Here is a 20084-nt window from a genome sequence, read left to right on the forward strand (position 1 = left end):
CAGATAATAGCTAAAAGCTAGGCTAACAGGCATTGTGGCGATCAGGCAGCAATAACAGACTCGACAGCATTGCTGCGGTCAGTCATCAGGAAAAGTTGATCGATGACCAGAGGATGGTGATGCAGTACGTTCAACAAAAGCAGGTTACATGCACCGGTCCAAACATAAAAACATTAGTGTGAACATACCAGAAATCTGCCAGGAATATGGTGAGAGTATCACTCATGGAAATATCAATGCTTCTTCTGTGGATTGGCGGGGAAACATTTGTCTGAAATCTCATGTTTTGCAAAGCTGTTGTTTTGCAAACAACAGGTTTAGCAAACAAATATTTTAATTTAGCAAAAGAAAGTTGAGCTTTGTAAACAAATGTTTTGGAGTTGAGAACAAAAAAAAAGATTAAAAAATTTGCAAATCTATGTTTTTGCTTACGGATCTATGTTTTTGCTTACAAAGTGGATTTTTTTTTCTCACAAAATATTTCTTTGCTTTTGATTTAATTTGGCTGAAGTGTAACTCCATAGCAATGGTCCCCAACCTTTTTAGAGCCACGGACTGGTTTCATGTAAGACAATATTTTTCACGGAGCGGTTATGGAGCTATTTTAGTGCCACAGAAATGTAATTGTATTTGACAGATTGAATTGAATATGAGCACAAATTGAATTGTATTTCACAGATCTGAATTGTATTTGACAGATTGAATTGAATCTGAGCACAAACTGAATTGTATTTGACAGATTGAATTGTATTCAATTCCGTTTTCATTATTTTCATTCAGTTTTCAAATTCAGTTTCTCTAAATACAATTCGTTTTTTCTCAAAATACAATTCAGTTCTCAAAATACAATTAAGTTTTTCTCAAAATACAATTAAGTTTTTCTCAAAATACAATTCAGTTTTAGAGGCACTCATCCGGGGACTCTGGGCTAGGTACAATAATAGAGCACCGATTCTAATCCCTCCCATCCGAATTCATAAGAGCAACGCATCCGGGTACTTTGCTCTCCCGTCATGTCCACGCCCCTTTTTGGGTGATAGAAGTGTAGAAGTTTGACTGGCGGTCAATGGAAATGTCTGGTCTTTGCTACTTTAATCCGATAAAATAAGAAAACCGTAGTGCTTTTTAGATATTAGGAGCCCAAATCCGATGGCCAGTTAGGCAAACTATTATATAGTGTCGTTGCCGATCAATGATCGGCGTCGTTATATAGAGAAAATTTATGAAATAGGGGTTGATTCATCAGAGCAGTCATATGTCATCTCCCTGTCATCAGGGATGTGTAGTTCTTCATTTGATTTGCCGTGTAAATCCCCAGATGAGAGTGTTACATTCGTTTTCTTAAGATAGGATAATGAATACATCTGTTCAATGGGCATTTGCCAAAGTAGGGTTAGGGTGATTACTGTTAATCAGTATTTAGCCTGTATGGTGTATATGAAGATGTTATAGCTAGCTAGCTACTATTTATCATGAAAATAATGAACAGCAAGCTAGATCCAAAACTAGGGCCGGTGGAGAAGGGCAAGTGTCACATTGGACAGACTACCAAACAGAAAAATAAAGTATCTTAACGACAGCAAAAGTGATGGATGTCAGAAATACATTACCTGGAGATTCAATATGACAGGAAAGGTACTTTTATATGACATGATATGGGTTAGGGTTATATGACATCTGTAGCGAGATCATTTATTGAATAGAACAATCAAACTTGGCGACGTACAAAAATAATCCATAAGCGATCAAATCCAGAAAAATAACAAACAATGCGTAGCCTATAGAATATGAGTATAATGCGGTCAACAAAAATACACCGCTCCCCTCTCTCTCCACTACCGCCATGCAAGATGCGCAGGTGCTTAAATTACCTTGCAATATCCCCCCCCATAACCATATGACTTCTCAATACGGTGATCAAGGCAATAAACAAACAATCAAAGTAAACTCACAATAAACCCATTAGCCTGTTATACTAAATACCCCCCTATAACACCTCAGGCAGACTGAAAGGACACACATTGCCTATTTCATTACTTTTCTCCATATAACGACATCGGATGGGAGGGATGGGAGTTAGAATCGGTGCTCTATTATTCTACCTAGCCCAGAGTCCCCGGATGAGTGCCTCTAAAACTGAATTGTATTTTGAGAAAAACTGAATTGTATTTTGAGAACTGAATTGTATTTTGAGTAAAACTGAATTGTATTTTGAGAACTGAATTGTATTTTGAGAAAAACCGAATTGTATTTAGAGAAACTGAATTTGAAAACTGAATGATTGATTGATTGATTGAAAACTTTATTAGAAGATTTGCAGAAGTAGGTACATGAAAGTACATATTACATACAAGGTCAACTAACAGGATAAAAACCCAAGAAAGCCACTGGCTTATTTCAATTGGGGTCCTTGATTCTCAATTCATCGTTACATGTAAGACAGACAAAAAAACTAGTACTATCTACAAGATAATACAGACAAATAACTAGTACTATCTACAAGATAAACATACATCCATCATGGGAAGAACAATACAACAAAACATAAGGTATGTACAGCGGGTAGGACAGGTGGGGACATACACCACAGGTGGGGGCGGGGGACAAAACACAAAGTATGTACAGTGGGTAGTTCGGGTCTTTTAATCAGATTTTTGATTTAGAGGGTCCAGTTACGGATTGCAGCCTCCTGTAAATGTTTTTTGAGAGTGGTTTTGAAGGTGGGCAGTGTTTTGCACTCCTTTAAGAATATAGGAAGGGCGTTCCACATTTTTACTGCATAGTTTGCAAACGACCCCTTGTTTGTGGTGCAACGCGGTTGAACGTGGTTCGTGGAGCTTCCTCTGGTATTGTATGTGTGGACGTTGTTCACTTTTTGGAAGTATGTTGACAGGTACTTGGGTGTCTTTGTGGTGTAGCGTATCTTGAAGACCAGGCCCAGTGCAAGCTGCTGCACTCTGTCAACTACTCGTAGCCAATCAAGGCTAAAAAAATGAGCAGCGGTTAGATGTGTCCTAGGGTTGAGGCCTAGCAGCTATTTTAGCTATGAAAATAATGAAAACGGAATTGAATACAATTCAATCTGTCAAATACAGTGGCGTTGTCATGCCAAAACCTGCTGCTGCCAAAAGCTGCAGGGCCATCAGCGGCCTAATCGTTTAGAACGCGTCACGACCAGCTGGCGACTGTGACGTCATTCTAGTGTTTTTAAATCCTCCGTTTTGGCCGCCATTAGCTAAAAGCTGTAATTTGGCTCTACAAGTGTTAATATGTCATTTTATGAAGTTTTAATATGTTTTCAGGCGAGAAAGTAACCATATATATTCACAAAATGTATCCGGTTTATCAAAATAACCCGTTTATATATCTGATCTGACGTTTTTTTCCCCACTTCTGAGAGCAGACAACACATTTAGGTTGTGTCAGCAGATTAACGTGTGTATGTTAAACTGCGAAGACAATGTCATCTTCTTGCACTTGAATAGCATTAAGGTTGATGCAGGCTCACTAGTCAGCTATATAATATATAACATTTTATATGAAAACACATGCTAATTTCACACGTAACTCGCTCCGCTAACGTAGTACGGAGTTGGCTAGTTAAACCACATCAGAGCACAGAGCACCTCGGGTTGGGAGAGCCCTATAAGACCCCGACTATCAAATAAAAGCAGAACGGAATAAACGTTATTAAATACAACGTTATAAAATGCAAGTGTGCACAGCACACACACACACACACAGAGGAAATCGCGCAATCAGCAGGGAGAGAGCCCGGAGCGCACCCACGTCTCGGGCGGAGACCTTGGTAAAATCATATCCCCCTGTCCAATACAATGTTGGCAATATTCTCTATTGGTTAAGTGCTCCCGGTTTCAAAAGAAAGAAACGGAGGTCTGATCAGCAGATAATTTCTCATAAAGTTGCAAACGCAACTTGAGCCTTAGGGACTAAGCATCCTAAAACAATGCACAGCAATTCAACTTAATAAAAAAAAATGCGCGTTTCGTTCAAGATCCATTAGAGTAGGACATGTACACTTATAAGTACAGTCATATGTAACTTTTGGACTTGTATAGTAGTTGATATTGTAATAAAACGTGCCAATGTCAGACGATGAACAAACACACCACGAGTCCACACTGATTCAGAAAACGGAATAAACTTTATATATATACACAACACTTTGAAGGGGGGAATTCATCAGGGGGATAACGTTTGCAAAAGAACTGTACAGGTTACAATCAGGTATATAATAATAGTTAGGGAGTCACATATCATTCACAAATTCAACAATAATAGAACCAGTATACATATGTTACACAGTCAACTGTTAAGTGGGACAAGCTGGTCTGTGTCCAGAGGGGAGAGAAGAAGAACAGAGGATGGAAGCATTGGATTGAAGGAGGAGAATTATACTTGGTGAGCTCTTGTCCTCATACATGCATTTCTTTTTTACTACAGTAAACATTGTATCCAAGAAAAGAAAAAAAATCAAAGTAAACATTGTCAACAAGAATGAAGCCCTGCATTTTTATAACTTTATATTTGTTTCTCTCTTAGGCAAGTCTTATGCAATACCACACATAACTTACTAGCTAATGCTAGCTAGCTAACACGGCTAGCCCAACCCAAGTAACACAAGACAAACCGTTAACTAACTGTACACACTAGCAACAACACAACTTATAAGAACAGCATGTGCTACTATGCGATTGTTTTAGAAAGTCTTAAATATAGTACAACTCGTCAAATAAGAAAAAGTCAAATAAGTAAAGTAAGTAATAATAATGTAAAGGGGGTAACAGCTGGGGCGTTAGGGAGTAACATCTGGAGGGTTAGGTAACATCTGGGGGGGTTTGGGGGGAACATCTGGGAGGTTAGGTAACATCTGGGGGGTTAGGGGGGAACATCTGGGAGGTTATGTAACATCTGGGGGGTTAGGGGGTAACATCTGGGAGGTTAGGTAACATCTGGGGGGTTAGGGGGTAACATCTGGGAGGTTAGGGGTAACATCTGGAGGGTTGGGGTAACATCTGGGAGGTTAGGGGATAACATCTGGAGGGTTGGGGGTAACATCTGGAGGGTTGGTGGGTAACATCTGGGGGGTTAGGTAACATCACACCAATCAGCTTTCCTGTTGAGGTAAGCAATAACCATCTTGTTAGTGTAAACACACAAACAAGCACAGATATGTACAGTCAAAATAACATTTTGTGAGTAAATACATTTCTAAATAATGGCTATTCAATGTGACTTACCAGTGTACTGGGTGGATGGGGATGAAAGGTAACTGTCCAGATGTAATTTTGTCCAAAACATCTTGGTGCTGTGTGAATGAATGAGCATACATTTAATGTATTAGTAATGAAACAATCAATATGAACATTTAAAAATAACAATGATGTAATTGTGGCTCATACTTGCAGTAGCCTGAGGTAGAGGTGGTCCTCACGGAGGAGGTAGAGGTGGTCCTCACGGAGGATGTCGTAGAGGTGGTCCTCTCGGAGGATGTGGTAGAGGTGGTCCTCACGGAGGATGTGGTAGAGGTGGTCCTCACGGAGGATGTAGCAGGGCTGGACAGGGACTTATGTACAGGGGAACGGGCTCTCACGGAGGACGTAGCAGGGCTATCTGTGTACAATCTGGAAAATACTTAAAAAACAACTTTACAAGCAGTACAAACAAATTCATTAGGAAACATCATATTAATTGACACACAAGACGAATGGAAACACTTTAAACACCTCCTGCAGGATACCAGAAGCTCTGGTCCTCTCGTCCAGATGGTCCTCCTGCAGATGCAGTGCACACTAACGTCCATAGTGTACACTGACTGGCACACAAGACGAATGGAAACACTTTAAACACCTCCTGCAGGATACCAGAAGCTCTGGTCCTCTCGTCCAGATGGTCCTCCTGCAGATGCAGTGCACACTAACGTCCATAGTGTACACTGACTGGGCCGTGCGTGGACACCGTATGGAGCTGGGGAATGGTTTCAGGTGCCCAACCTGAAAGCAGGAAAAGAGGTGCTCACGCATAGCAGACTGATCAAATTCCATGCTTGCTGGGTCCTCACCTCTGCAGCGTGTGAGACTGTTCGCAATAGCAAACAGCCCACAGTCTGAGCTGCCTCTCTGCTGCTGGACATCAGGCCACTGCAGAAGGACCTTGGAACCTGAAAAAGAGAGGAGACCTGTTATTTGAGAAATGAACTCCTCGGTCGACCCGTGACCAGAGGAGTCATAAACGTTAACAGTACCTACCTTGCAGTTGATGTTACTTACCGTAACCCAGTGATTTGAACAAACATTTAAAATCTGAACAAACCCCTGGGTTGATGCAGGCACGGAGGAGAGGAGGGAGAGGGACGTTGTGGCGTAGAGGCCTCCTACATGGGGATGTTGAGCCTGTAAAAGAGCCTGAGCATGGTCAATGGAGAGATCATTCAGCCAACAATTGGGATTCAGAACGAAAGGCCTAAGCACCTCCAACCTGCTACGTAAAGCTGGACAGGCCCGCCCCAGCTGAACATCTGTGATGATGACATCTAGCAGCTGAGATGGTGCCTAAAAAACATAATGATGTTGGGTTAAAGGGACTGTCATGTTACAGTACTCAGCCATTGGAATTTTGATTATTTAAAATGAATGAAGCTAGGATTTTTAAGTGTACCTGAAGTGAGTCCCACTCCGGCTCAGAGTTTAGCGGTTCAGGGTCATCAGAACACACTGGCTCCGGTGGATGGGACAGCTTTCTGAGTGGGCGGGCAGGCTCGGAATCCTTAAGTCAATCAACAAAACAATTTTAGAATGACATCTTGTGGTAAAAAAAATACAGTTTCACATTACATTAACTTTAAAATGTGAACTGTATGTTACACTTACTCTTCCGCAGAGGCTTCACTGAGGCATAGGGGGTTTTGGTTCCCAGTTGTTGGCCATCCAAGGTCTCCAACTGCACCAAATTGTTGTCCCCAACCTCAGTCACCCTGAAGAAAATATGTATTAATAATGGCAAAATTGGACATCACACATCACCCTCTCATTCTGAATATTCTTAAAAGTCTAACATTTACCGGTACTTAGTTGGCCAGTCTGGGTCCATTGTGCCACCAGGTCTCCCACGTTTCCTCTCATTCTTCTTCAGGACCTCCATGCCCAGGAGGATCTCAAACCGCTTGGTTCCCTTCTTGATCCTCTTCCGGTAGCTTTCCCGCTGTTTCTCCTGGGCCTTCTCCACGTTGAGTCGCACCTTGATCGTTGAAGAAAAAGCGAAGCAGCAGAGATTGTAATTCTCTGTTGTGCAGTATAGCTCTGTCAGTGGAGGCTCCTCCATTGAGGTGGAGGAGGCCTGGCCTCCCCAATAATTTGAGAGAAGAGAGAGAGATTTAAAAAAGCAATAATTATATTTTTTATCAGACACACAACATACAATTCAGAACAATACTTCATCCATTTCTAATATTTATCCTGCAGAACAGCACTCATACACGCGTGTGGCGGAAAAAGGTACTACACGGAGGCCAGGCCTCCTGTCGGAAAGTGGTTTCTCATAGAAGTCAATGTAATGCACATTTTTTCATGGCAATATGTGATTGGCCAAATCACTGAAAATGGGTGGGAACAGGAGGCCTGGCCTCCGTGTAGTACCTTTTTCCGCCACACGCGTATGAGTGCTGTTCTGCAGGATAAATATTAGAAATGGATGAAGTATTGTTCTGAATTGTATGTTGTGTGTCTGATTGACATAGTGTTTGAGTGCTTTTGACATGTCATTGATTGTATGTAGTATGTTGTGGTGAATGTTGTGAGCCTGAGCAGAAGGGACAATAGCTGCTGCAGGCGGACCAGAGATTCATGCCAATTGTTTTGTTTATTTGATGACCCATTGTGCAGGCAATAAAAGCTGCTTCATCCACCACCCTGAGAGTGTCCCAATCCCTTCAGTACCGCCAAACACAAATTAATAATGTTTAACAAAGACAGATAAGATGGCGGCGCTCTACCCAGTAGCGCGGCTCGGAGTGGCTTCTACACTGGTGTTTCTTTATGTTTGTAAATACATTTGTATGTACACTTTTATTTTAGTACTTATAGGGAACAGTTGTGTAAATAGTACCTACAGCAGGCTCGACTTATTAGAAATCGGCACGCAAAACGACAAGACAGTTACAGCGGAGTTTCTAAAGCAACACAGGATATATAACGAGATAGCCCGTGTACCGGGCGAACCTTGGTTCTCAGTCCCCTCCCTGAGGCGAAAGCGACGGAGGCGAGATCGTAAACAACCCCGAGGCCGCAGGGGAGGCCTGTTAGCAAGGCTAAGGAGAAACCCAAACAAACCAGCTCTACCAAGCATTTTCCTCTCTAATGTCAGATCCCTGACAAATAAGATGGATGAACTGAGACTACAGGTGGCCAAAAACAGCATCGTAGGGGATAGCTGTGTGATTATTCTGACCGAAACCTGGCTAAATGACAACATTGTGGACGCTACCGTTAGCTTAGAGGGCCGAACGCTACATCGCGCTGACCGAACGGAGCGTAGCGGGAAGTCAAGAGGAGGTGGGATCATAATATCGACGAAGGATAGCTGGTGCTTAAACACGAAAACTGTAAGTAGCCACTGCTCCCCAGACCTAGAATACTTGACTGTTAAATGCCGACCCACATACCTGCCTAGGGAGTTTAACGCGGTGCTAATTACATGTGTGTATATAGCGCCTAGCTCAGACAGCAAAGTAGCATTGGCGCGACTATATGACGTCATTAGTAGCCAACAAAGTACTGATCCACAGGCTATTCACATCATAGCGGGGGACTTTAATCATGTCGACCTGAAGGCAGTACTACCCAAGTTCTACCAGCATGTAAAATGTGCAACGAGAGGAGAAAAAACACTGGATAAGGTATACACCAACATCAAACGTGCTTACAAGGCTAGTCCGCTAGCTCATCTAGGCATGTCTGACCATGTGTCAATCCTCCTGATTCCTGCATACACTACAATGGGGAAAAGTGCTCCCACCACCACTAAGACTGTCAGAACCTGGCCAGAAGGGTCCGCTCCACTGCAGATCTGCCTAAATGACACCCTATGGCAGGAATATGAGCATGAGGACCTGGAACAGTACACGTCGTCGGTTCTGAACCACATAGTGAACTGCACCAACTCAGCCACCGTGGACAAACGGGTCCGGGTCTACCCCAACAGGAAGCCATGGATGACTGGGAAGGTCCAAAAACTGATAAATGAGAGGGACAACGCCTTCTTCGCAGGGAAGCGCACACCGCTGTACAGCTCCACCAGGGCCAACCTAAAGCGCGGCATCAAAGCGGCCAAGGCAGAGCACAGAGAGAAGATTGAGGAATGCCTCCTGAGCAACGACTCCAGGCGGATGTGGCAGGGGGTTCAGCAGATGACAAACTTCAGAGCCAACAGGCTCACAGCCGCAGAGGACGACCCCCTGCTGGCGGGAAAGCTGAACACCTTCTACGCCCGGTTCGACGAGGGGCGAACGGAGGTAACCACAACACAAACACCACTCTCTCCAGCTCTCAGCAGCCTCACCCTCACAGAGCACGAGGTGAGACGCGTACTGAAGGCGGTGGACCCCAGGAAAGCCTTGGGGCCGGATGGCGTCCTGGGACGGGTGCTGAGAGACTGCGCCGACCAGCTGGCCGGGGTTTTCACCAACATCTTTAACCAGTCCCTGTCCCAGGCCACCGTCCCACCCTGCCTGAAAACCTCAACTATCATCCCAGTCCCGAAGAAAAGCACGGTGAGCTGCCTAAACGACTACCGCCCGGTGGCACTCACACCAATCATCATGAAGTGCTTCGAGAAACTAGTCCGGGCCCACATACTCACACGCCTCCCGCCCAACCTGGATCCATACCAGTTCGCCTACAGAGCCCACAGGTCCACAGAGGACGCCATTGCGACGACTCTCCACGCCACTCTATCCCACCTGGAGAGGGGAAACAGCTACGCGAGACTGCTCTTCGTGGACTTCAGCTCCGCCTTCAACACCATCCTTCCAGACAGGCTAGTGACCAAACTACTAGACCTGGGTCTATCACACTCTATATGTGCGTGGATCAAGGACTTCCTGACCGACCGCCCCCAGAGGGTGCGGGTGGGCCCCCACACCTCCACAGCCCTCAGCCTCAGCACTGGGTCACCCCAGGGCTGCGTGCTAAGCCCCATCCTCTACAACCTCTACACCCACGACTTCACCCCCGTCCACCCCAGCAACTACATCGTAAAGTTTGCAGACGACACCACCGTGGTGGGATGTATCTCGGGGGGGGACGAGGCGGCGTACAGGGATGAGGTAGAGCAACTGAGCAAGCTGTGCAAGGTTAACAACCTGCTGCTAAACAAGTCAAAGACCCAGGAATTCATCGTAGACTTCAGGAGGAAAAAGTCCGAGATCCAGCCCCTACTCATCGACGGAGAGAGCGTGGAGAGAGTCTCAACCCTCCGATTCCTGGGACACAACATGCGGGATGACCTGGCCTGGAAGGACAACACTAAAGGCACCATCAAGAGGGCACAACAGCGGCTATACACCCTGAGATGCCTCAGGAAACAACACAACAAGCAGGAGATACTGGTGGCCTTCTACCACGGCGCAGTGGAGAGCATCCTCACCTTCGGCATCTCCAACTGGTTCCACAGCTGCACAACAGCGGAGAGAAACGAGCTACAGAGAGTCGTGAGAACAGCACAGAAGATCACCGGCGCCCCCCTCCCCTCTCTGGAGGAGCTGTACAACACACGCTGTCTCAGGAGGGCCTCCAAGATCTCCAAGGACCCGACCCACCCTGGGCACGTACACTTTGTCAAGCTGCCCTCGAACAGGAGGTACAGGACCCCGGCCGCTAAGACAAACAGACTGAAGGACTGCTTCTACCACAGGGCCGTCAAGGCCCTGAACACAGAAAAGGCCTAAGTTCTGGGCCCAGGACAGTCCGGACGGATTGTATGGCAGCTAGTGCTGAGGCACAAACATGTACATTTTCAAGCCTGCAAACTGTGACACTTTAAAATAATGTGAAAAAATACTTTTTGTGCAATATGACAACCCTAGTTGACTATCTGTGCAGTATAGTACAGTGGATTGTGTACATAGCCTTTATTGATGTAAACCAGCTCCTTACCTTCTTGTGATTTTATGCATCTATGCTTTTTCTAAAATGTGTTTTCTTTTTCCTTTCCTAACACCAGGGGAGCCACCCCTCCTAAATTTCGTTGTTTGGTACCTGTACTGTAGCAATGACAAATAAAGTCCATTCCATTCCATTCCATTCCAGATAAGAAGAACAGGGAACATTCCATCGCGAGTGAAGCGAGCAAGCGGAAAAAAAATTGGCCTCCCCAATTCTGGAAGTCACCAGCCTCCACTGAGCTCTGTATATTGCTGAGGCATTGTTATTGCTTTAGCAGTTACTTAGCATCACTCAGGTGGTTGTTCAGTATATAGTTGTGTAATATCTTTCACCTTGTCAAAGACCTCCTCATCCTTCTCAGCCCTGGCGTGGAGATAGTCTGCAGCGGTGTCTTCATCAATCTCGTCCACCTCCACAAAAGGACGGTCGCCTGTGATCTGAAATGAGAGGCAAATAGAGATACGCAATACATACATTTGCATAGAGTTAGTGTTTTATTTTTTGTTTATATTGAGAATCAATTTGCTAAACAAATTATATATTATAAGAACAATAATATCAAGAGTTGACATACCTCAGAGGGCAGCCGTGGCTCCCGACCGTACATCAGGCGGTAGGGCGAGTACTTGGTGGAGGCCTGGACGCTGGTGTTATGTGCGAAAAGGATTAACTTAAGGTTGTCCTCCCACCGTTCCTGGTGCCCATATTTCCCGATAGCCCTCTTGAGTGTTTGATTGGTCTGCTCGTCCAGTCCGTTGGTCTGGGGATGGTAGGCAGAGGTAATCCGGTGCTTCATCCCCCACTTCTCAAACAAAATCTGGTTGACCTAAAAAAGAACATAAGACAGAAGTCATTAGTTTTGTCCATACAAGTATGTCCATAACTGTTACAAGATCATGTTTTAGCAAGTACATGACCTTGTTGCAGAACTCTTTGCCCTGGTCAGTCAGGATGACCTCCGGCGCGCCATGGGTGTGGAAGGTGTCTATCAGGGCCTGGGATGTTGCCACTGCCGTCTTGTCCTAGCAGTGTATACACACAGGATATGGTACTATTATATTAATACTTATAGGGCCGGTTTCACAGACAAGGCGTAAGCCTAGTCCTGGACTAAATCACACTTTCAATGTAAAATCTCCATTGAAGATGCTTTTTAGTCTAGGATTAGGCTTAAGCCTTGTCTGTGAAACCGGCCCATAATGTTAATTTTAAGATGAAAATTGGGATACATGGTGATGAACTGTTCAAGTACAATACATTCAAGTATTTTAAAAAGCATGGTCATGATTATTATATTTGAGAAAACAACACTAAACACAGATATAACACACCTGGATAGGAATGGCCTCCACCCACTTGGTGAAGAAATCTGTCGCTGTGAGGCAGTAGCGATTGCTATTCTTGGATGAGGCCTTGAACGGTCCGATGAGGTCCTCACCTAGCAAGAAAAATGTGTTGGCATACTCTAACATTGGACAAGCGGAAGTTAAACATTCACACTAAAAGAGCATACTGAAAGAAAGCATGGTGGGAAACAAGTCAAAACCCAAAAAATTAATTGGGATATAAAAGTGTAGAACTCACCAATCATGTACCACGGTGAAACAGGCTTGATGCTCTTCAGCTCAGGGGCTTCAGTCTTCACCTTCTCAAACCTCTGGCAAGCCACGCAGGTACGGACCTTGAAACAAACAGTAAAGTGCAAGTTGAAATGAAATGTGAATGAATGAATAAATATTATCTGTGTGTAAAATACAATCTTGCTACTGTTTGTAAAACATAAAAACTAACTAAAGAAATAATAGATTTGCTTGCCCAGTCTTTCACATCCTTCACAATGCCAAACCAGAAGAAGCGCTGATTAATCTTGCCAATCATGCGCTTCACTCCGAAGTGACCGGCATGGACCTCGGTCAGCACTGCCTCCCTTTCCTCGTCTGACATGATGACCCTCCTTTGTGGCTGTCCCTTCTTGGGCCTCAAATACATGCGACCATCTACAACATCAAAAGGATTAGAGAAAAGAGACCAGGACTTGTTAAATAATGTTTTTTGTTGTTGTTGTTTTTTTTACAGTAGTACACTACTTTATTGCTTTATGGGTTAATTTAACAAATCTTACAAATCTTACCCTGAAGCATGTAAGCTGCTCTCTGGAGAGAACACTTCTTCACCGCAGACATATCCTCCTGGAACTGGGCTTTGGACAGATATAAGAAAATGTCACTGTGGCTGGTATAGGATGCCATATCTATTATCTGATATGTATAATAATTGTGTATATATATTAAAACAGATAAAACACAATTTCACTAGAAAACAATCAATAAATGGTTGGAAAGCTAGCTATCAATGCCCTGAGGTAAATTGTGTGTGTGTGTGTGTGTGTGTGTGTGTGTGTGTGTGTGTGTGTGTGTGTGTGTGTGTGTGTGCGCGTGCGCATGTGTATATAAACAGATAAAAAACAATTTAATTAACTAGCAAGCAATCAATAAATGGCTAACTAGAAATAAATCACTACAATTTGACTAACTAATAACAGCTAGCTATAACAGCTAGCTATCCAAGTTAGCTAGTTCGAAATAAATCACAATCTAAAATCTAAAATAAAACAATTTACAATACAAGCACAATATAAGAGTAACGTATAAAAGGAAATGATAGGGTTATCTGTAGTAGTTCTCTAGTAGTTCTCTGTAGTAGTAGTAGTAGTAGTAGTAGCAGGTGTTTCGTGTAGCAGGTCTTTCGTCGACAGCAGCAGAGCAAAATGGTGGAGTAAAGTGCTGCGGGAGGATTAAACTCTTTGACTGCCAGCCATGTTCAGAGCGGAGAGCTCCACACTGCCAGACTTTTGGGGCATTTTCGCTGAACTTTGAAGACCCACCAAATATTGACTTTTCGGACTACATAAACATTGAACATATCTACCAAAACTTTAGACTCTCTTCTTTCATCAGAAAAATAAAGTTTGTTTCTAGCCTCTTTGAGTGTTTAGAAGTCGGCCGTAGAACATAGGGTGGTTTCAGCAAAAACACCTGATTTTGACCAATAAACAGAGAAAACGAGCTTTTTCTGCAGATTTTTTTTTTTTTTTTTTTCTGCACTTTTTCTGTATCGTCCGACTCTGAACTGTTTGAAGAGTCGCGCGATGGCCGCGATGGCCGCGCTGCTCCGCAATGCTCCGCGCCGCATTTGGCACATACCCTGATCCGTTTCGCCATTACTACAACCCACAGCAAGCCACTTCCTTCTCCAGGCTTTTATCGAAATACTGCCCCCATCTGGGACCGAAATACATTACACCCAAGTCTGAAATTCACTCGCTAGGTGTAGAACATGTCAATAACGCGATCCCCGCGAAAAAAAAAAAAAATCCCAAAGACGCCAAATCAGTCAACGTTACTATTCTATAAGACGCCAATTCATAGCTTTCATGTGACGTCACAGCATAGTGGAAACGCCCACCTGACGGGCAAAAGGCACTGCCCGTGAAGTTAGGAAACTCAGTAGCATTGGTTAGAAAACAATCATGCCAGATAGTTGCTGTGCAATCGGGTGTACAAACCGGCGAGGAGATAGGCAGAGACTCACCAGAGATTCATGCTTGGCCATGATAAGTGTGAGATGTGTGTTGTGTTGTGGTATGTGCTCTTGTGGACGTAACTAATGAGTGACTATACATTACATACGCATCCAATGTCCTTCCAAACGAGCAGTCTTGCTTGTCTCAAACACAACATGTAAGGTATGTCCAACTTGGCGAACGTTTCCCAGTGTTTCCAATTTGCGCGAGTTCCTCAACTTGCGAGAGTTTTTCAACTTAATGTGATGGCTATCATGTCTGTCAAATTATCAAAAACGAAAGTAATATAATATATTATGTTGCCGCTGTGTGGTATGTACGCGTATGTAAATGTTTGTTTGTATGTGTGTCACTTCTGGGTCGGGCCTATCCCCGATCGGAATTCAAAAGCAAAGTTATCAAACAAAATAACTTGTATCAAACCAAAACGTGTATCAAACAAAACAATAAATATTTTCTAATGTGGTGGTGGTGGTTTCTCGTGATGGTTGAAAAACTGTGTCGCACCCTCACGTGTCAGGACTCATCAAGCCCAAGTAGTACTTTAAATCAATGAAACGAAAATATGATTGAACATGACTGACTGGTTGATATTAAACTGGTTTAAATGATTATTGACACAATTAATGTATGGATTGTCATTCGATGTTGTCTCTCTGTTTTTGTTGTAGCTAATTATGCATTTAGTATTAGATGTGTGTGCAATGTACGTGAGATTACAAATACATTGCACTACTCGAACCAATGATTAATTAGTCTGTTCTCATTTATGTTGACCATCGTGTAAGGGTTTGAGTCAATAACATTTCACTTGAATATGCATGCCTACACATTATTCCAAGTGCCTGTTAGCTGCGACGTTTGCAGGAAAAGTGCTATACAAATAAATGTTATTATTATATTATTATTATCGACATCGAAGCTTACACTTATTCAACGTCTATGCGTTTTACTCAAGTGTTTTTTTTTGTGTTGTGTGTAATTAACAAGCTCTAAACGGAGATAGAACCTTCTCATTCTAAACGGAGATAGAACCTTATCATTCTAAACGGAGATAGAACCTTATCATTCTAAACGGAGATAGAACCTTATCATTCTAAACGGAGATAGAACCTTCTCATTCTAAACGGAGATAGAACCTTATCATTCTAAACGGAGATAGAACATTCTCATTCTAAACAGAGATAGAACCTTATCATTCTAAGCTCACGATACATAGCGACCCAGACGCACGCTGCTTTTTCGCCATGCTTAAACTGGGCATAGTCATGGTCTTTGCTTGGCTGGCTGGCTGCATTAACCTGTTGTTGTTACTTGTATGTTCATTACGTTACTTCAAATGAATGCCCCCTAAGTCAAATCCATCAACTGAAGATAACTCGTGAGTTTAGAATGATAAGGTTCTATCTCCGTTTAGAATGATAAGGTTCTATCTCCGTTTAGAATGATAAGGTTCTATCTCCGTTTAGAATGATAAGGTTCTATCTCCGTTTAGAATGATAAGGTTCTATCTCCGTTTAGAATGATAAGGTTCTATCTCCGTTTAGAATGATAAGGTTCTATCTCCGTTTAGAATGATAAGGTTCTATCTCCGTTTAGAATGAGAAGGTTCTATCTCCGTTTAGAATGAGAAGGTTCTATCTCCGTTTAGGGCAGTTCAGAGATATTGAGCGTCAAAGTTTTTACATTCCATTATGTTTTGTGAGATGGAACCTTTGTATTTTATTAACCGTTTGCGTCCACTCGCGATGTTGCTATGATACTTTTTGCCCGTCAGGTTGGTGGTTGCTAGGGAAGAAACCACGTGACTGAAAGCTATGAATTGGCGTCTTTGGCCTAGTGTATCCATCTGCGCGCATCAAATCCATCACCCGGAAATGTGTTGGACCACGTCATCGTAAGCGCGTCGGTAAAAGAAACCGCGAGAAACCGCGAGATTTGAAGGATCTTAAATCGCCGCCTGTATGACGCACTATCACTGATAATATCAGTCTCCGTTCGCTACAATTCGATACAGATGACTACCAGTCTCCGTTCGCTACAATACAATACAGACGACGAAGAAGAAGAATTACAAGTACAATGGCAAATGCAGCTCAGGTGAGAATTTCGAAATATTATTATGTTATAGTTTTCATATATGTATTTATTATTTAGGTTGTTGCATGTGTTACGCATTTGGCTGTAGTTTTGTTCATCTGGCTTGGCTAATTGGGTAATTCTATGTGGTTTAGCGTCATCAGATATGAGATTACCGTAGATTCAACTTTATTGTCATTGCTGAGTACAACATTCAGAAAGGATTGGCTTCCCGAAAGCTGGAGTGGACTTAAATAGACACATTTCCAACACAAGGAAAGAGAGACACAGAGAAATCCTCCTCATTGAACTTTTGCAAATAAGCATGATCGACCGACTTGCATGGTGTGAAGTGGTTCTGAAGCAGCAGTGGTACGAATGTTGTTCCTTTTTTCTCTCCTGTAGGAGGTGTGTACTTCTTTGTTTGACTTAGTTTTATTCTTGGTTGCCCAGGGGTGTTGCTGAGAAAATTGTTGCGGGATCCTGGACAGAGAAGACTGGTCTGGATTTGGAGGTATTGTTTGAATGTTACTATCATATTATAGCTATAGTCATAATTACCTACTATTCTCTAACTAACTTTTCTTCGTACAGGGGCTTCCAAGGCAGACCAGTGGCAATGACTGTGGTGTCTTCATGATAATGGTGAGTTATGGTAATGCCACCAAGTGATATGGCACACTTGATTGTTCCTTAAAACCATCAAAAAAAAATGTAAATGTATGTAACAATGACTGACCACCACTTAGACCTGACCAACATTCTGTTTGTGCATTTGCAAATAAAAAGGTGTGCAATAAAAGGTATTAAGGAACATTCATGTGTGCAGACCTCTCATATCACTTTCCTATGGAGTTATCAGCCATGTACATTTCATTGGATGTGTGTGACTACCTTCTCACTGAGTTATAAGCTGTCACATGGTAATCTTGTCTTTGTGTCTTTTCTCATTACAGTATGCCTGGTATTTCGCCATGGAGGCTACCTTTGACTTCAGCATTGTAAGTATTAAGAAAACAAGAACCCATTATATCAATATGCTATAAGACTTTGAATGCAAATTGAGTAACTGCTCTTTCTTTAGGATGACATGTCTCTCCTGAGAAGGTGGTGGTGTATTGTCCTGGTGGAAAACCTTGGGCTGGAAGGGTATGCTGCAGTGCTACAAAAATAATAATTGTATTTGTACATTTATTATCAAGAGGACTTTGGGGTAACACCTGGCCCTACAATTCAACCTTCCGGTGAAGATAATGTGTGTTAATTTCAGATATGGAAGGAAGTTTGCTCACTTTAGTGAGGAAGGCAGAGCGACCCTTCACGACAGTGTCCCACCTGTATTCAGGACCTATTCAAGTGTTAAAAGGAGTCATGCAAGCAACACCATGGTCAGTGCATCTCTCACTAAGTATCTATGACCGTGTGCCTGTTTCTGAATGGGCTACTGCTCCTAAAACACATACTCCATGCAACTGTATGGCACATGCAATATGTTTAGTGGTACTGTGTCATTCTGAATCCAGCCTGGATCTCTTTTTGAAGTAGTTAACCCTTTCATGTAAAACATACTGGCAATAATGGTGGACTCTGTACAGATGCCACTGGACACTGACGAGGACCACACGTACTTCAAGAGGCCTTACAGCTTTCCTCCTAAAGAATTGGTTAGTGTGAATGAAGTTTATTGCATACAAACATACTATTCACCATTCACAGCTGTACACATAGTCATGCTTATGTGTGTATCCTGTTACCAGGGACAAAGATGTCAGAAGCCTGGAAAGTGAAACCACACTTTCTATCAGGACACTTGAGGTAGAATGATCAAGGAAAGAAAGTGACTCATTCAGTACTTAACTGCACCTTTTCATTGTAACATGGTTAAGCACTGTATTATTATTTTAGGAAAGGGCTCAACAAGTCCAACACCAACGAAGAGTGACCAATGACTTGTTAGTGCATTGCATTTGCAATGCATTTTGGAAACATGAGGAGAGTGCTAATACAATTTCCATGACAGTTTGCAACCACTGATGAATGTGAGTTTCTTAAATTAATTATTAATCACTTCTTTATAACATTTTGTCTCAACAGTGAGAAGCAGCTGTCTCACCATTATATGGTCGAAAATGTGAGAAGAAAAGGAAGCTGAAAGACCATAGAGACAATGTTGAAAGAGCACTTGTGCTAAAGTGCAATCAGCAATGATGTCTTGATTGAAGCGCATTGAGTCGTATCTTGTGAGATGCGCTATACAAATAAAGCTTGAATTGATTTGATCCCTTTTTTTGGCATTTGTGTTGCAACACACCTGTACATTCTGCACTCTACCCTGTTAGGCCCTTATTTTACTCTAGACAGAAGGGTTGTAACACTTGTTATTAATTCCATTTGGTATACCTCATAAACTTTCTTGCATTTCTGGTGTTTGCATTTTACATATTCTAAATATATGCTATCTACATGTCGCACTGGATGGGGTTATTGCTGTTGACTCATCAGAAAGTAAAGACTAATTCACAGAGTGTATGAAGATTCCAGTAAGGGTTTTGTGAAGGAGCCCTAGTGCTGTTGACATCAGAAATAGAATGTTTTATTTAGCTCATCAGTGTGCACTCAGCACCATGGACACCTCCAGCCCAGCACCTTGCACCACGGTTCCTGCCCTGCTCCATGGATTACAACGATGATCGCCTGACCCTTGCCTGACTCCACCAAGTCCTTTGCCTGACCCCTCAAACCTGTTTGACCTAATAAAGTCCCACACCTGGGGTCATTGACATTCTTTTATTTATATACAGTTAGGTCTGGAAGTATTTGGACAGTGACACAATTTCCATAATTTTGTCTCTGTATGCCACCACAAAGGATTTGAAATGAAACAATCCAGATGTAATTGAAGTGCATACTTTCAGCTTTAATTCAAGGGGTTGAACAAAAATATTGTATGAAACATTTAGGAATTGCAACCATTTTTATACACAGTCTCCTATTTTCAGGAGCTCAAAAGTAATTGGACAAATTAACAATCATACAGTAAGTAAAATGTTCATTTTTAATACTTAGTCGAGAATCCTTTGCAGGCAATGACTGCCTGAAGTCTGGAACACATGGACATCACCAAATGCTGGGTTTCCTAATTTGTGATGCTTTGTCAGGCCTTTACTGCAGCAGTCTTCAGTTGTTTGTTCGTGGGTCTTTCTGCCTTTAGTTTTGTCTTCAGCAAGTGAAATGCATGCTTG

At 42.8% G+C, this 20084-nt stretch overlaps 1 protein-coding gene across 1 annotated transcript; it reads left to right on the top strand.

The window, feature by feature from the left end:
- Window positions 1–17816: 17816 nt before the first annotated feature.
- LOC308158041 (uncharacterized protein) lies at window positions 17817–19061 on the top strand (the record flags this gene model as incomplete). The annotated part of the gene is made up of 6 exons (XM_080531632.1): window positions 17817–17843; window positions 17927–17991; window positions 18113–18230; window positions 18438–18506; window positions 18600–18657; window positions 18937–19061. 5 exons carry the CDS (start codon window positions 17817–17819, stop codon window positions 18627–18629), a joined length of 309 nt encoding a protein of 102 aa, XP_080387758.1. The 3' UTR covers window positions 18630–18657; window positions 18937–19061.
- Window positions 19062–20084: the final 1023 nt, after the last annotated feature.

The sequence above is a fragment of the Nansenia antarctica genome, assembly GCF_963989245.1.
Source record: "Nansenia antarctica genome assembly, chromosome: 5".
Taxonomy (NCBI): Eukaryota; Metazoa; Chordata; class Actinopteri; order Argentiniformes; family Microstomatidae; genus Nansenia; species Nansenia antarctica.